Source organism: Lissotriton vulgaris, unplaced genomic scaffold, assembly GCF_964263255.1.
Source record: "Lissotriton vulgaris unplaced genomic scaffold, aLisVul1.2 SCAFFOLD_1535, whole genome shotgun sequence".
Lineage (NCBI taxonomy): Eukaryota > Metazoa > Chordata > Amphibia > Caudata > Salamandridae > Lissotriton > Lissotriton vulgaris.
In genome coordinates, this window is record NW_028248545.1 from 262,240 (window position 1) to 279,842 (window position 17,603).

Here is a 17,603-nt window from a genome sequence, read left to right on the forward strand (position 1 = left end):
TTTCAGAAGTAGGAAAAGTGTCAAATAGAAAATCTTCTTCTATTGAGTCAGTGTGCATGTCCACATTGTGGTATTTTGCTGCCCTATCTAGCAGTTGGTTGGAAATGATGGGGTCTTCAGTAGCAGACGGCTTTGTAGGGTATGGGGAGGTGTCAGGGATGGGTTGTATGTCATATGGATCATTCTGGTCATCCAAAGTGTTATCTTGTGCGTCAGGATCCTTCGGTTTTCCGAAATTATCCGGAGGATCTTCCCCCATGTTATCTCCCTCATTATAATCTGAATGTGTAGGAGAGTAAGGCACGAAAGGCATGTTAGGAAAGAAAGGAGGCTGAGTAAAAGGCCTTCAGGGAGATGTCCCAAAGTCTTTCCTCTTTGGAGGAACAGGGGAGGAAGTGTCCGTGTCCAATGGTCTCGTTTTCCAGTGATAAACTAACGTGTCCTGTTTCAGGGTCTATGTACAGTTTAGCTTGTTCCTCACTCACTGGATCAGGATGGCAGAGTTCTTTCTCGACTGTCCGCGGCCTTGGCGCCAATGTTTTTGGCTTAGTTACTCGTTTGTGAGTCTTTGACTCGAGGGCCTTTTGTTGTGGAGCTTTTTTCAGCTCCGCGGCCGCTTTCGGGTCGGTGACCTGTTTCGGTTCAACTACCTTGTTTCCGTCGACGTCCTTTGTTGGTTTTAAGGTCTTTTTTGGTTGGGCGACCTTCTTCGGTTCGACGACCTGTTCCGGATCAACCGGAGTCTTCGGTTCGATTCGTTTGGGTGTGTTTCTTATGCTCAACGACTTTTTTCGGGTCGATGTTCTTGGTCGAGTCGCCGGCTTTTTTCGGGTCGATGGGCTTTTTAGTGTGATCTTGTTTTGGTGATCGACACCCTTTTTAGGCTGGACGGCAGTCTTCAGGTCGAGTGTTTTTAGATCAACGGCCCTCTTTGGTTCGAGAGGTTTCGGCTCGATAACCTTTTTGGGTTGGATGGCCTTCTTTTGTTCGATACCTTTCCTCAGTTCGACAACCTTAGGCTCGACATCCTTCTTCGGTTAGACTACCTTCTTGGGAAGAGTCTTGCTCGTTCCTGGGCTATCAGAAGGCATATGTTTGGTCTTTCGGAGCCGAGCCGGAAGGCGGGGTCTCTGAAGGAGTTCGCTGATCTCGGCTAAGGCCTTCAGGCGATGCCTCGACCGGAGCCTTATCTTTCGGTATAAGCGGGGTTGGGTACTCACTTTTTGCCCCGGCGTGATCTGGTCATCGGAGTCAGACTGGTCCTCGACGGTGACGATTTCTAGCCGCTTCCGGGAGGTCGTGGTTATCATAGAAGATTTCCTCCGGTTCCGGTGCCTGCCGCTGGATCTCTTGCCTAGCGGCCCGTCAATTCCGAATAGTCTTTTTCGAACGGAATTTGGCACACACTGGGCAATTTTGTTCGTTGTGCTTTTGGAGATAAGCACTTGTTGCATACTGAATGTTTGACAGTATGTGGAAATTTGGAGTGGCCTTGTGGGCACCTTTTGAACAGGCTCCTTTCCATCGACGGAGTTTCCACGTGGCGTCGAAAAGGCCCAACGGCCCGCGTCGACGACCGGATCGAGATGGAAAGTTTGATCGAGTCAAGAAGTACCGAGCGAGAACAATACAGTCGAGGTAGAAGGCCTTTTGGCCTTAGAAAGTAGTTTAGTTTTGGTTCCGAAGTTGGAGTAGAGTATTAACATCCGAACCCAATGGCGGAAAAAAACAATCTGACAATGGAGAAAATGCACATGCGCACTGTAGTCCAGGGGAGGAGTCACCTATCTCGTGATACTTCGAAGACTCTTCCAGGACAACAAGGTGCAAACATTCGGACCCAACACTAGGCGGCGATCTATGCACAAGATATGAATTCAGCAGCCCACATGCCTCAAACATAGTGTTATCGGTTTTAAGGTAAGTATTTGGTAGTGGGTGCTGAGGGTCTGGGGGTAGACTCAGGGGCCCCCTAAGGTCAAGGATGATCTCTAGTTACACCCTAAGCGGCACTAGGGCGGCAGGGTGCAGAGTGTTGTGGGCCAATGTTATCCATAGAGGATCGGGTCCTCTGGTTGGTGGCTGCTGGCAAGCAGGCTACTTGGTTGTGGGAGCAAAGCTCCTGGACTTTAACTCAGGGAAAATGGGGAAACAAAGTAGGGCCAAAGGTGCACCCTCAGCGGCACTAGGGCGGCCGCTGGTGTCCCGCTGGAGCCAGAGGTTGCAGATTAATAAATCCGGTGTTCAAGGGAGACAAAGTCTTTATTTCTTGAAGGCAGGTAGGTCCTCTGGGGTTTTCGAGGTTGCTGGCTGCAGGACTCACCGGGATTTCGCAGGAGCAGGTTCGCGGGGGAGACCGGCCGTAGGGATGGGGCCAAGTCAGTGGGGGTCTTCCTCTTGTTAGCTGCTGCATAGCTGTTCGGTCCTTTTTCTTGTAGTTTCTTCTTGTCTGAAGAAACAAGGTTCACTGGTGCCCCTAAATAATAGAGTTAGGGGTGTTACAGGTAGGTAAAAGGCTGGGACAAATGGGTCCCTTCCCTGGGGTGGGTACACCCCCTATTATGCCACCCTCTAGTGGGAGGGGGTCGTGAGCCTGTTGCTGGTTGGCCGACTCCCTCCCTCTCCCTCCCCCTCCCCCCCTGCCCCCATCTGCAAGATGACGGGGAATGAGAGTTGTGCTTTACCTAGTCTCCCCCACCTGAGAGGTGGAGTTGGCAGAGGTGGACACATCTCTCGTCCTCACTAGTTTTTCCCGACGGTTCCTCCGTGCAAAGTGGGGGTCAGAATCAGTAGGGACCAATTAATAAAAGCAGCAAGTGGCCTGGGGAAGCTCACAAAGGCGGCAAGCCTTTGAAGCTTCCCCTTCGTGAACCCTGCCCATTCTGGGGGAGGAGGCTTGGCACTTCGCCCCAGGATGTGCATTGCTTCAGGTCCCAGAGACCAGCAGGCCCTTGACCCAGGGGTCCAGAAACATGTCTGGTGATGGCAGCAGAAAGCAGCCACTCAGCCTGGACACTAGTAGTAGGTTAGTTTTCAGGGGGCATCTCTAAGATGCCCTGTGTGTGCATTTTTCATTAAATCCCACAGTGGCATCAGTGTAGGTTTAATGTGCAGAGAAGTTGGATACCAAACTTCTCAGTTTTCAGTGTAGCTATTATGGTGCTGTGGAGTTCGTAGTGACAAACTCCCAGCACCATATAGTCTTAATGACAGCACTGCACTTACAATGTCTAGGAATGACCATAGACACAGTAAGGGTAAAGGACTTATGCACCTGTACCCTCACCACTGGTATAGTGCACCCAGCTAGAGGGGCGACTGATCTATGGCAGGGCAGTGGGTTGTAGGCATGGCACACAGGGATGGGTGCTATGTCGACTCTTCACTTTGTTCTGTACCAAAACACGCAGCCTGCAAAAGCAGTTTGTATGTGTAAAGGTACAGGGCCTATAAGGGTGGCACAAAAGGTGCTGAACCCCTTAGAGGTCTTCCCTTGTCACAGTGCCTTGGGTACCATTTACCAGGGGCTGACCTGTGGCCAGAGAGGCCAATTAGGTTAGTTTTGGGTAAAGAACACAGGCCCTGGGAACCTGATTGGCAGGTATCAAGGGCACATCAAGTAAAAGTGCATCAGTAGTCTGGCAAAAAGTGTGTGGGTGGGGGGTTACTGCAACAGAAACTCACTTTCCTACATACACATCAACTAAAGTAATGGTAAAGAAAATAAGTTGTCCTGGACAAGTTATTTTTAGGAACACATTTAGTTTTAAAGACATCTTGCACTAAACATGTAAAAACATGATAAACTCTCTGCAAACTTCAATAAAGTTTATTTTGCTAACACACATGGGAGTTTTACCTTTGTAGGTCAGATTATATCACTGCATTGTGAGCCACTTTTTAGCAGCGATAGTTTTCAAACGTGATCTTAGCAACATTCTTGCTGCCTCCCATTCTGAAAATAAAGTCAGTAGGTAACCAAGAGGCAAGTCATTCTTCAGGTGCAACTTGTGTGTAGTCTTGGTTGTTATATTAATTGGAACAGCACTATAGTTTATTAAATAAAACAAGAGAATGTTTTGTACAGCACACATCCCGAACTTGTATATTTTAAGGTGCTCTCATATGTGGTAATAAAGAAATAGGAGAGAAAGTGAAGTTAAGCAATGGCCTAGGATCACACAATTTCATCAAGTGGGGGGACCAGGACTTTCTGGTTTCACATTTTGCAACTTAACCACTAGATGACTATCTCTTTCCCGCTCACTTTTTATATTAGAAGTTAAATGTATTTCTTGGTTTATGAGAATAGAGTGTTGGCTGCAGACAGAAGTCATGTGAAGGCTCGGTTTGATGTCCACACCATAAATCTGCTTTGCGACCCCATAAACCCACCTTTCATCACCCAGACCCTCACATTGCTGGCATCGGTGCGGCCCTCAGGTATGCTACAGACAATGCTGTGTGGCCCCGGGGAAATGTTTGAGCATACCCATGTCTTCGAGCATAATCTGGGCGTTCTCTTCCTATATGAAACCTAGACCAACCCAACGTCCGCTCCAATACTGGGATTTTGCCATCAAGACTGCACTTCGCAGCAGGGGGGAGGTCAAACTATAATTTACAAAAACTCCTTTACTTTAAATTCACTCTCTAAAAGATACATTATCTTTTGAAAGCTGAAATCAAGCTTGAAAAGAAACTGTTAGCGTAAACACTCCTTTTATATCATCCACCAAGTAACAAGAGTCTTCCTGGGGCAACTAATGGAAACTACCACAATCAATGCTAATTAACTTTCTAATACAATATTATTAGGAGTTTTCAACCTGCATTGGAACAATGACAAAGACCCCACAGTGGCTGTACATAGTAACCTGCCCCGGGAACTAAACAGGAGTCAAGCATGCAATGTAACAACCCACAACAAAGGTGCCACACTTAACATCCTCATCACTAAACCGGGTTCAGATAACATGCTAGACATTACCCAAACTGACTGGTCAGACCACCATCAAATTGATGTCCAAATATCCACACAAGAAACTAAAATCATGGGTCGAACGGAAGGGAATAAATCTGGATGAGGGACTACAGCCGGGTAAACAGAAGAGAACTGGTGAGCCTATGACAAACCTCCTTGGAACCTTGGGCTGACCAAAGATCGGTTCATGAACGGAAGCATCCCCAAAAATCGCAGTATGACTGACATAGCTCAGAAGGATGCTCCATTAAGTTTAAAAAGTCAAATGATAAAACCTTCAGTACTGTGGTTCGACAAAAGCAAAGAAAGAAAGAAGAAAATTAAGACATCTGGAACGACTTTGGAGGAAGGACCCAATCATTACCCATCTCAAAGAGTTGATAAGGCACAGAATCTCATACAAAAAGATTATCTTAAAAGCCAAAACAACAGCAATCAGATCTCAACTAGGCAGGGTGAAGAACAGGTCAATAAAACATTTTGATACAATAAAAACAACAATCAAGAAAAATAGCATAACCCACAATTACAAACAACTCGACCGACATCTGCAATGCCTTCTCCACTTTCTTTAAAAAAGAAGAAAAAAAAACAACCTTAAGGGCGACATTGGAACTGAAGGCCCTGCTCTCAAACTCTTTCGTTCCTTCCTCTCCCAGAGAACATACAGTGGTTTTAGGGGACTTGGTCTCCAAGCCTTTCACACTGCTGTGTAGAGTCCCTCAGGGCTCACCATTGAGCCCCACCCTGTTTAATGTTTATGTGGCTCAATTGACAAAACAGATTTGTTCCTTTTGTCTTGCTACTGTAGCTTTTGCATGCATCACACAACTTATTGTGTCCATTTCAGATAACCTGAAAGAAATGGCTCTTTGTTTTAATAGGTGTATGGGGGATATTGTCCAATAAACATTAACAGTCTTATGCTTAACTCGGCAAAGACTGAAGTTCTCTTTTTTGGGAAACGCTCGCCACCTTGAAACCAACCCTGGTGGCCACAATTGCTGGGAGATCTCCCCACACCGAAGTCTACGGTCCGGAATAATCTTTGACCATAGCCTGCCTTAATACACAGATAAGCTTACCTTCTCCTGTTTCTTCTAGCTACGTAAAATCAGGAAGATTATTCTGTATATTCTTTTGAATTACAGAAAGCAGCAGTAACAGCATTTGTGTGGTCAGGACTGGACTACTTCAACGCCATATACCTATGCATTCATCAAAGCGCATTGAAAAAACTTCAATGCCTTCAGAAAGCAGCAGCGAGACTCCTCAAGACAATTTCAGTCTGTGTCTGGGACACTAAAAGAGGTTCACTGGTTGCTGGTGGAAAGGGAAAAGAAAAAAATAGTCTGATTTAAAGCGCTCGGCCGCACACACAAATCCATTGATGGAGCTGCTCCTCGTTATCTATGAAGAAATTTCACCTGGTAGAATCCCAGCAGGATACTATGATCTGCCAACTCTAGCACAATTATTGTTCGTAAAACCAGGAGAGCCAACTGGGGTGACAGAAGCTTTATCCACACTACAGCCGAGATGTGGACTGTAGGAACAACTGAGAGGCCAGCCCAACATTTTGAAATTTAGAAAAACATCTAAAAACTAGGCTGTTCTCCTGCCCTCAATGAGCGGTAAAATTGGGACTTTATCGCAGGTTCTCTCTAGAAAAGGTGTGGCGTCCCGGCCAGGGCGACTGACGCCAGATGCAGGGGCTCACGGTTCGATCCCCGGCTCCGGCGACAGGTCAACCCAGCACCATGCGACTCTGGGCAATAGCTCACTTAATCTTCCCGAAGGCCACCAGCGCCGGGATGCCTTTGTGTAGCTGTGCGCTTTACAAATACTGGATTTACAAGTACAGTAGTTATTCAGCGCCAAAACCCAATTGGTATTTGCCCCCTTTAGAAACCATTCAATATTAATAAGCAACTCTATTCCCGGCCAAGCTAGTACCCAACCGTGGGAACCTAGTAACCCTGTGTTCATAGCAAGAATACTGACCAACACTCCTCAACTGTCTGAGGAGGCAATCCAGAAAACCATCCAATCAATGAAACCTACCACACATTTGGATGATCCCATTCCCTCCCACCTGCTTAAAGAGATCCACCAATCCATCACTCCCTTATGGACCATAATCGTGTAAGCATCTCTCCAACAAGATCACTCCCAGAATGCCAGAGGATGGGCCAAGTATCTTCCTTACTAAAAAATAAAAATGGCACTGACCAGAAAGACTTCAACAACTTCCAAGCAGTATCCAGTCTGCATTTCCTAGCTAAATTGGCAGAAAAATGTGCCCACGATCAGCTATGCAAACATATAAAGAATTTTGACCTGCTAGAGAAACACCAATCATGCTTCATGACTGGACACAATATCAAGGTCGCCATTCTAAACATCCTAGATGATCTACAGACATCACTGGACCAAAACAAATACGGTCTACAAATATTTCTAGATTTGTAAGCGGCATCCGAAACGGTCAGTCGCACACGCCTAAGAGAAACTCTTGAATTCAGAATGGGCCTATCAGGAGCAACACTTAATCGGTTCACCTCCTCCTTGCAGAATAGACAACAAAGTCTAAATTCGCACAACCCTATCTCGTGTAGCAGATATTGACTGGGGATTTCCGCAAGGATCTACAGTTTAACCAACGCTCTTCAATCTATATACATGGAACTAATCACTTAAATCCTTAAACAATCAGAAATCTCTTACCACATGTATGCTGATGATAGTCAACTCTACATCAAACTCTCAACTCAAAGGATATCAGGAGACTGGATGATACTCTGAGGAACACAAAGGACTGGCTTACAACCATCTAAAATGGAATCTGATGCAAATCAAATACATTCTTTTCTTTCCACTCTTTAGCCATACAACTGCAACCATGGTCTCTTAACCTCAAATCCATAAAATCACTAGGCATCACACTAGACTCAAACTAAACATGTGAGCTCACATACAAGCAGCAACAAGAAGAGGTAACCTACATCAGTACCTTCTAAGAAAACTAAAACCATTCATAACGCCAGATGACCTCAAAACAGCAGAACTCTAGTGGTCTCATTCTGGACTACGGGAAAGCAACTCTTATAGGTCGACCTGAAGTCAGCCTAGCCCCAATGAAAGTGACATCAAATGCAAGAGCAAGACGTAACAGGCACACAACGTTATACCTTCATTTTCCCATCACTCAGGACTCTCAATTGACTACTAGTTGAAGCTAAGATTCAACTGAAGGTTGCATGCATAACAACGCTCTATACAATTCTGGTCGCAAATACAGGATGAAAACGAACAAGCAATCAGGAGGCAGAATGGATTCTAGTAGTGCTAAATCGCACGTGCTAGAAACAGGCAGATTCAAAAAGAGGAAAACTCAAGGCCACACTTTTTTAAACGCCCCACCACCCTCAACAAGAACAATTACCGTACTCTGATTTTTTAAGAAGGAAGTTAAAGCTGAACTAGTAGAAAAACTTGCGTCAGAACCATTTTAAAACATCATTCATCTAATTTTATATGGTATCATATGGTTTTATACCTAGTTCTTCTACATTTATGTACAGATGATCTTAATTAACAGTTGTTTTTTTCTGTACAGCAACCCTCATCAGCTCGCTTTGTGGAGTGCTCAGATGCCATGATTTATAAGACACTCTAAATAAATAGGCTTTGTGTTTCAACACCCAACTACAAAGTGATTGTAACATTTACTTTTTTTCAGTGAAAGAAATATATTGGTTTACCTCAGACTGTAGACTGTAGTTACAGTTAGTTGTTAGTTTCCATTATAAAGTAGAGGTTTAATTTGCTTATAACGGAGGGCCCTGTTAAACGAATCTGCACAAAATGTTCGTCAAGTGACCTGTTTCAGCACATGAAGTCGCATAAAGATCTATTCAGAGCATATGAGATGGGATGGAAACGTGCATTTTCCATTGTAACTTGAGTAGGAAACATTGCTGTCTGTCAGACTTGGCACAGAGCTAGATGTTTAGTCAAAGCAGGGCCTTTTCTTGCATACTGTAAATCCATTCAGCAGTTTAAGATATTGGTTTTGCAGAGAGGTGTATGTGAATGGCGCTCTTTGAAATGCTCATTTTATAGATATCCGAACCCTTAATTTGCATACTCTTCAAAGATATGAATATTCCAATTTTCCCAAGACAATACATAAAAAAAATCAAAGTAAAGTACAGTTACCAACGCATTTCACTTTCACATTGTAACCGACCACTTGACAATCACATTCCCAAACTACTGTATGCCCCCCCCCCCTCCTCCCAACTCTCCAATTTCTTATCATGCGAATGTGGTCAGCCTCGTACAATATTAATAGACTGAGTTAAGGGTACAAGTCAACTCCCGCCCTCTATTCCATCAGGGACGGGGCTCTGTGGGAGTTCCACCTCCGGACAATGTCCTGCTTAGCAACCAATGTGGCAACACCCATAAGTGTACAATCAGCCCGAGAGCTGAGAATCTCAACCATGACGAGCAGGGCCACCATGTGAGTCAGGCCAAGGTCCCACTCTAAGACCTGCTAAAGGTCACTGCGTATTTGTTACCAATATGGGGAGATAGCTGGGCAGGTCTAAACTGGTATAAATCAGCTGGAGTCATGGAACAGCGGAAGCAGGCAGGTTGGGGAATCCGGCTGGCACGGAGTAAGCATATCGGGTTGAGATAAGTCATGTGTAGGCAATTCAATTTACTCAGTTTCGGCCCTGTAGCGGATAGCTAACATGAGCAGAGCCAGCCTGGCCTCTCTCCAATCCATCTCTTTGAGCTCACCATCCCAGCCCTCCCAGTGGAGTGGAGTGTCGAAAACCATGTGGGCGTTTGCAATGAGTGATTGATAAAGTTGGGAGGCCGTGCCTCTATCAATGCAACCCATCAGCAGCTTGGCCTCCAGGGGACTAAATTGCGAAACCTCAGTGTCCGGCTAGAATCATCTACCCAGAAAGTAGAGAAGAAAACTGTTTGTGTACTAAAATTCTCCACGGAGGCTCATGTCATCAAAAGCATAATAAACCACCATTGGGCACTAATCACAACAGAACCAGATCTACAAGACTTGTACAGTGAACGGATAACCTTTTCTTTTCAAAGATCTAAAAATCTCTCAGAAATTCGGACTATGCCAAATAAAACAGTCATTAAAAATAAAGGTATGGCCAAATGCCAAAATTGCGTACATTGTAATAACGTCATAATTAGAAACATATTCATGCATCCCACCAAAGGCTTTAAGATCAACCTACAATATTCTGGAACATGCAATACTAGAAATGTAGTGTACGCCATCAAATGCCCTTGCGGCAAAATCTATGTAGGACAAACTGAGAGGAAAAGTTTGAATGACAGAACATAAAAGTAATATACGGTTACAGAACACCAAATCCACGGTAGCCATACATTGGGTGGAAGCAAAACATCAGATCTCTCAAATTAAATTCATCATACTAGAGGTACTACCACAGCGCTGTGACATGGATCCTGTTAAACAGCGTTTAAAATCAGAATTCTTCTGGATAAAAAAAACTTTACTCTCTGCATCCCACCGGGATGAACAGAATTGAATTTTCTTGTTTCCTCTAAACATATATGAACTTGCATAGCATTGTACTACGGACCGTCTGACCCCACATGATATGTAAAGTTGGTATATTTATTTTATTTTTTGTTATTTTTCACTGAGAGCATTTAAATCTTATGCTGATGCTTTTAAATTGCCATCTGCATCGATACACACGTGAGCTTATCGCGTATCTAATCCACTATTCAGCCGTATTATGATGCGGTTTCATGCATTTCTTGATTGCCATGCACTTTTCATTACGATCCCGCTTTGTTTTTTGTTTTCAACCAACTTTACTCACACTTCCAAGCACCTGTCGACCTATAACTTCTGTCACAGGCAACATATTTGAAGCCATTCCACTCTAATCACGTGATCTAGGTTATCCCGTCTGATACGAGATCCTATTGGTCGGCAGGTTATTGCAACTTTGCCAACACGGAAGTAGAGTTTACCGATACCGCGTTCACTCGCGTTCACTGCAGTAAGTTTCTTTCCGATCATTCACCGTTTCACTCGTTTGAGCACTTGTAAGCACGGGCAAGGTATAGTCTGTAATACTTGCGGTCTATTCGAGCACCTATCCTCCATCACCGGCACTTTTTCATTATGACACATTTGCACTTTAAGTTCTAGCAGCCTTGTTTCCACCGTCCACTGAGTCCCAGCATTTCCTTTACTTATTTCACTTCCATCACCTCTTTAACTCTTAGCGCACTTTTCCCTGCATGGGGTCCATGTGTCTGAATGTACTACAGTGTATTGAATTTATTATTTTGAATCTGAATGCTAAGGTCCTGTATTTATTCTCCTTTTAACAGACCCCTGACAAAGGGTCATTGTATAAGACCCGAAATGCATTGGGTATAGTGAACTATCAGTCCAACATGATGAAGTGATTCATGATATGGAAGAAACATATTTGAATGATAAGCCTTTTGCTCATTAAAGAAGGCATTGAAGAAATAACAGATTGTGTTTTTGTAAATTGTAAACCAAGAGAAGAAACACACCAGTTTCAAGTTGAATGAGCTCATCCTTTAGTGTTGTGGGATGAGGGTGTGGTGCAGGAGGTCTCCTAGCTCGCTTGCCCTTTAGCAGCATGGGGAGCCAGACACCTGTGGTGTCAAGCAGAGTGAGACAAGCCCCTTCACTGAGGTGAGGGCTCCAGAGCTGTACAAAAGTCTTGGAGCAGGGGCGCCACCAGCCAGGGGGCCCCCCACGCAACCAGTGCAAGAGGGTCCTTCAAAGGGAGAATCCACTAGGCCCCAGCCACCCTGCTGGGTGGGCAGGCAGGAGCATGGTAGGTCCCCCAAGATGCAGTAAGGCCCCAGGGACTCCTGCAGGGGGAGGCGGGGGCAGGGGCAGGGTGGTAAAGGACAACCTGTTGCTAGCCCAAAGTCTGAGGGCAGCAACAGAGGAGACTATGAACCGGGGTTGGGGGAGAATTAGAGGAGTAACCCTCAGCACCAGTCTCATCTTCACAGCAAGCAGAATGCATATCCTCCTCTAGCCCGCAAACAAAGGCATTCCTGAGGTGGGGGTGTAGGGGGGAGGGGTATGGGGAGGGGGGAGGGGGGGGGGGGGGAAGGGAGAGTGCCACCACCCTCTGCAGTCTCAGCAACAAACAATACTCCTTCAGGGCCATCCCAAGTCCTGCAATGTCTCCAGCACGTGGCCATGGGTCCACCAAATCACAAAGGACGAGCCCCTCCATGACTGCGTGGTGCCTCCGCAGGGCCGGAACATCTGTGCAGCACTCCCCAGGGTCCGCACACAGTAGAGCAGCCCTCGGACCTCCGCAGGGCGACTGGGTCCAAAAAGCAAGTCGGCCTCATCTCTGCTGGCAGTGACATCCGAGGCTGCACCCAAGGCCATAATAGGGGAACCGTGGCGATGTGGGGTCCCCACTCCGGCGGTGTCAGCTCTCCAGTGCCGAACACAGTCTACGTTGGGGCTTGGGGAGAGCCGCAGGTCCTTGGTAGTTTCTTTTTTACATTAGGCCAATGAGGGATCTTCAGAGGATTCAAGGATCTGGCGATCTGACAGGCTGCTAGCAACAATATATTTGTTGCTGTTGTCATTTAAGGATTTCAGACACTGAGCATGTAGCCAGGAAAAAGGGAAGAATGGAATATAAGGTGGTCTCTAGATCAGGACTTTGTAAATGTAATGTAAATGTAAATGTGGCGTATTTGTATAGCGCGAACAGTGACCCGGAGGCATCCCGGCGCTTGTACTCCTACCACAAGGGAACCCCTCCTGGCTTTTCCTTGTGGGGTGTCCACTCCTGGGCATCCCATGGTGAAACCAGGCATCCCTTGTGTATCAGGGGGCCTTTGTGGAGACTAAGCAAGCTATTGCCCAGAGTTGCAGCGTGGGACCCATGCTTAGAATCGGCACTGAGGCGAGAATATCCGGTCAGAGGAATTTAAGCCCGAAACCCGCCGAGGCGGGAATCGAACCCTGGTCCCTGGCCAGCGTTCTGCATCAAGGTCTGCCGCTCTAAGCATTGAGCCACACTTCTCCACATGTAAATGTAAATGTATGAAGCTTCTATAGCGCATGACTTACCCTGGGGCATCTCCGCGCTTGCTTAGGGAACCCGTCCTGGTATTCCCCTGTGAGATAACCCTGGCAGGGTATCCACAAGGTGAAAGCCAGGCATCCCACAGCGAGGGGCCAATGTGGAGATTAAGCAAGCTATTGCCCAGAGTCGCAGAGTGTGAACCCGTGAGTCGAGAAGGCACCGGAGCGAGAATTATCGAGTCTGTGGAATTATTGAGCCCAAGACCCGCCGAGGCGGGGAATTGAACCCTGGTCCCGGGCCGAACTCAAGCTTCAGGTCTGCCGCCTCTAACCCCTGAGCCACACTTCTCCACTTTCAGACTGGATAACTTGTGCTTATATGGAGATTTGGGTTTTGTGACCGGTTTATCTTTGTAGTTGGGTCCTGATTTTTTTTGTACCGAGAATTTATATCCTGCACCCAATCGCCCCCAGATACATGAAGATTCCCCTATGAAAAAAGGAAATAAGCCCCAATCACCATGCAACTGAAGGATGGATTTGGAAAAAATTCAAGGGACAAATGGGAAAACTATAATGTGCTGTACTTGCTAATCTGAAATCTCAGGAAACCACCTAGAGAGGATTGGAATGTGGAAATGGTCAGTTAAGGAGGATATGAAAGATATCTATCAGCTGGTAAAGAGGAATTTATGAAGAAAAATAGGTAAGGTAATGGGATCATTTAAATGTAACTGAATAAAATCAAGAAATGGAAGGAAGGGTGATAGGAGCTATGTCAGCAAACAAGATGGCTGCTTAGGCTCCCGGCTCCGCCGACCTCCGTAACTCGCCACAATATCCTGTACATTATCCTGATTTTACACCTAGTCTCTGTGTGCATGAACTGTTCCGCACTCCGATGGTGAAATCCGGAAACTTTTATCGGCTTGTTTGACGAAGTTCCATCGAGTTGAACTTTGAGGCCTACTCCAGCGGTGAAGCCGGGGCCTCGAGTACTTTCACAGCCTGGCTGCAATGCAACAACATCGGCCAGGAGACCCAGGCTGGGTCCGGTCAATCGGAGTGGAGGCTTTGTTTAAGCCCGAATTTGGTGGCGATCGTTTCTATTGCTCAGCATCGATGGAGGAGTGATTCTGCTTGCTGCTGGCTGCGTGTGGGGGTCCCAGTCCCGCGGACCCGGTATGGGGCCTCCAGGGTTCGGTAGTTCGGGGTCTCTGGCCTGCGGCCTTAACCGGGTAGACCGTGGCTGCTAATAAAGACCAGTCACCCTCCGCATCTGCACGTTCGTGATCCTATTTGTCCCCCGCCCCCCGAGGATGCCAGATTCACCCGGGGAGGTGATTGTGATTGGTGTCGGGCATGAGACTATGGATCGAACGGTGCATGAGCCATCGCTGAGGTCAATACTGGCAGAAATTTGGGTGTTTCGCTCACATGTTGACGTCTTATTGAGCAAATTGGACACGCGCCTATCTGAGAAGCTCCTGGTGGAACCGGACCCAGCCTTACTGTTGGAACAGGAATCTGCAGCCATTCAAACCGCGGCCATTTTGACTCTGTGCGAGAACCCAGTGAGGAAACAAGTATTGGAACCATCGGATGGTGCCCTGGGAGACGGTGTTCCCGAGGATGTCATTGTATTGCCGAACCTTCCACCACTATCGACTCTCGAGATATCAAAAGGCGTTCCCCCTCCCGGAGACTTTTGTTTGGGACTTTCCATTCATTTTGTGGTCATCTTCTCCTTTCTTGGTGACTCTACAACTCCTGTGCAGGATACATTGGTACTGTTCATCTAGGAGGGGGAGTTCTTCTGCGTCTGAAGTTCTTGTGGACTCACTGCCTGCGAGTCGCCATGGATTGATTCTTGATGACTCTCTTCTCCTTTATTACTTCTTTGTGTGCCTTTGGGTCTTGATGGGGGGGGGTTTGTGTGCTTGTTCGGAAGGGCCAAGGTTAAGATCAACTAGGTCAGGAAGGGTAGGAGTGGCTTTCACAAGTGTTCGACCTGTGGAGAAGTGTGGCTCACTGGTTAGAGGAGGCAGACCCAGAAGCAGAGGTCAGACCCGGGACCAGGGTTCAATTCCCGACGCGGCAGGGTCTTGAGCCCAAATGTCCACGGACTCGATAATTCTCGCTTCGGTGCCCACTCGAATCATGGGTTCACACTCTGCAACTCTGGGCATTAGCTTGCTTAATCTCCACAACGGCCCCCCGCGGCGGGATGCCTGGCTTTCACCTTGGGGATGCCCAGTACGGGTTATCTCACAGGGAAAAAAGCCAGGACGGGTTCCCAAGGCAAGCGCCGAGATGCTCCAGGGTAAGTCGAGCGCTATATAAGACTGTACAATAATAATAATAATAATAATAATAATAATAACCTGCAACTGTTTGATCTAAGAGGCTGGGCGGTGTATCACGGTACCCTCTAATTTCTTCTATAGTGCTGTCATAAGTTTGTCTTTTAGTGATAGGGGTGGCTGTTTCTGGCGGGGGGACTAGCTCAAATGGTTAAGCCCTCCTCCATTCTTTTTCCTACCTTTAGAGTTTTAGTTCTTAGGGGCGACAGGCACGCTGCTAGTGGGGTCAGGCTGTAGCCATTTGCAGGGGTGCAGGGTGGGGGGCTGGAAAGGGTTTTTTATTTTGCCTTTTTTTATTTCTATGGCCTTTCTTTTCCTTCTCTTTCTTTCTTTCTTTAAAGGATCAGTATAGTTTCGAATCATTCGGATTCTTATCGTGGGCTTGTATTAAGTGCTTATGCTTCTATGATATCCTGATTCCCGGGTGGGCAGGCCCCGAGAACTGGCGCAACATTGACTGTCTATTGTGTTGTCGTTTGTACCGATTTATATGCTTTGGCGCCAATGTTCCATCATAGCGGTTATTACATGCATATCCTGTTTCTTACCCTGCCCCCCGCATTCTTCTGTTTGATTGTATGGCACCTGATCCTCTCTTATATAATATAAAATGGAACCTCTGTCTCATCCTGGAACCCAGTTGTGCATTTTAATACAAGTTTTATCCTGAATCGCTGCCGGACCTCTGGGTTGTCGGCTGATGAGCTGTGTCGTACTGTGATATTGGTGGTCTTAATTTTTCTAGCGGCCGGCCCCCGCGGTTGAAGGCCCATGCTTGTATTTTTATTGAATGCTAAAATAAAGGTTTTAAAAAAAAAAATGGAAGGAAAAAGGGGAATCCCTCCCCACCCCCAATTACAGTAATGTCCCCCCAAAAAAGTGAGGTGAAAATAAATTGAGAAAATCCATTAAATTACACTAGGTCTCCAAATACTACAATTAGGTAGAAAAGGTACACGCATAACATGTACATATCACAAGGAACTTCCTGCATGTTATGCTGTCCTGGCTCAAAACTGTTATGAATTAGAAACACAAAATGCATATGCAAATATAGCATGTGTGAACAACTTTATAATTTTAAACAAAATACATCTGTCTCTGCAGATCTTAGCTGAATTAACGTGATAAATGTATGTGTTTCCCATATAATTTCATTATAATGTAGCTGCACACGCACCGCATTTCCCGACATCCTGGCAATCTCCTTGAGCTTGTTAAAGACACCCAAAGCAGAGAGTTTGGGTGGAGCAAACATTGTGCGTTGGTTACTGCGGCTGCTTTCTGCCACCAACCCCAGGTCTCCTTTCTCCTGTGCCTCGGCCTTGATCTTATCCAGCTGGCGACCTGCATGTAGAGAGCATAAAAGATTAAGAGGGCATTATCCAGGCTAAAAGCCCAAAAGAAACCATTCCTTTGTTTTTAATAGCCACCACCACTCCACATTAAAGGGATTCCTGGAGTTTCTGGTGTTTTTTTTTAATTTTTAGCCACCCTGGATACTTTTTGGTTACTGTATATTGTTTGGGAGGATGTATCTTTCCCCGGAGGTTCTACACAAATAATACCCCTTGTTGTGTGGAAAATGCCTCTCCACCCTTTCAGCCTTTGTTGTATACACAGGTATTTCTTCTAGCCTATGTCCTATGATGATCAGAATAACTACACTTCCCCAATGGTACTACATCTCATTTATAAGCAGTGTTTGCAAGCAGGTAGGTTATGGTCAGGAGATGGGACATGTAGGCTCCTGGGCTGCCATTACACAATCAACAGGTTATCACAATGCTTACAAATTTCAGAATAAGCCCAAATTCAGAGAAAGGGCACTCGCCTAATACAGAATCAGCAAATCACATATCCCTTAAATGACGGGCTGCCTTTATAAGGAGGGGACTGACCTTACTTATCCAAAGCAACCAGGATCAATGCAGGCAGCGGGGATAGTCGGAGAAAGACAGACCACTTTCTACAGGAATAAAAGCAGGGGCGCTTCCTGCTGGGGAGGGCTGCCATGTCAGACCACAGGGAAGCTTTCGTAAGACAACACCGGAAGAAGCTGTGAAAGAATCCCCTGTGGGTTTACACTCGTGAGCCTTAGAGTATTCTCAAGCTTGGGTCAATGCAC

The 17,603-nt window shown here is 46.2% G+C and overlaps 1 protein-coding gene across 2 annotated transcripts in view; it reads right to left on the reverse strand.

Annotated features, from left to right (window-relative positions):
- Positions 1 to 17,603, reverse strand: part of LIG1 (DNA ligase 1) — a 397,262-nt gene that overhangs the window by 169,614 nt on the left and 210,045 nt on the right. For both annotated transcript variants that reach the window (XM_086950012.1, XM_086950011.1), the window contains exon 12: positions 16,656 to 16,822. In XM_086950012.1, coding sequence (XP_086806138.1) covers positions 16,656 to 16,822 — 167 coding nt within the window. The remainder of the gene's footprint in view (positions 1 to 16,655; positions 16,823 to 17,603) is intronic.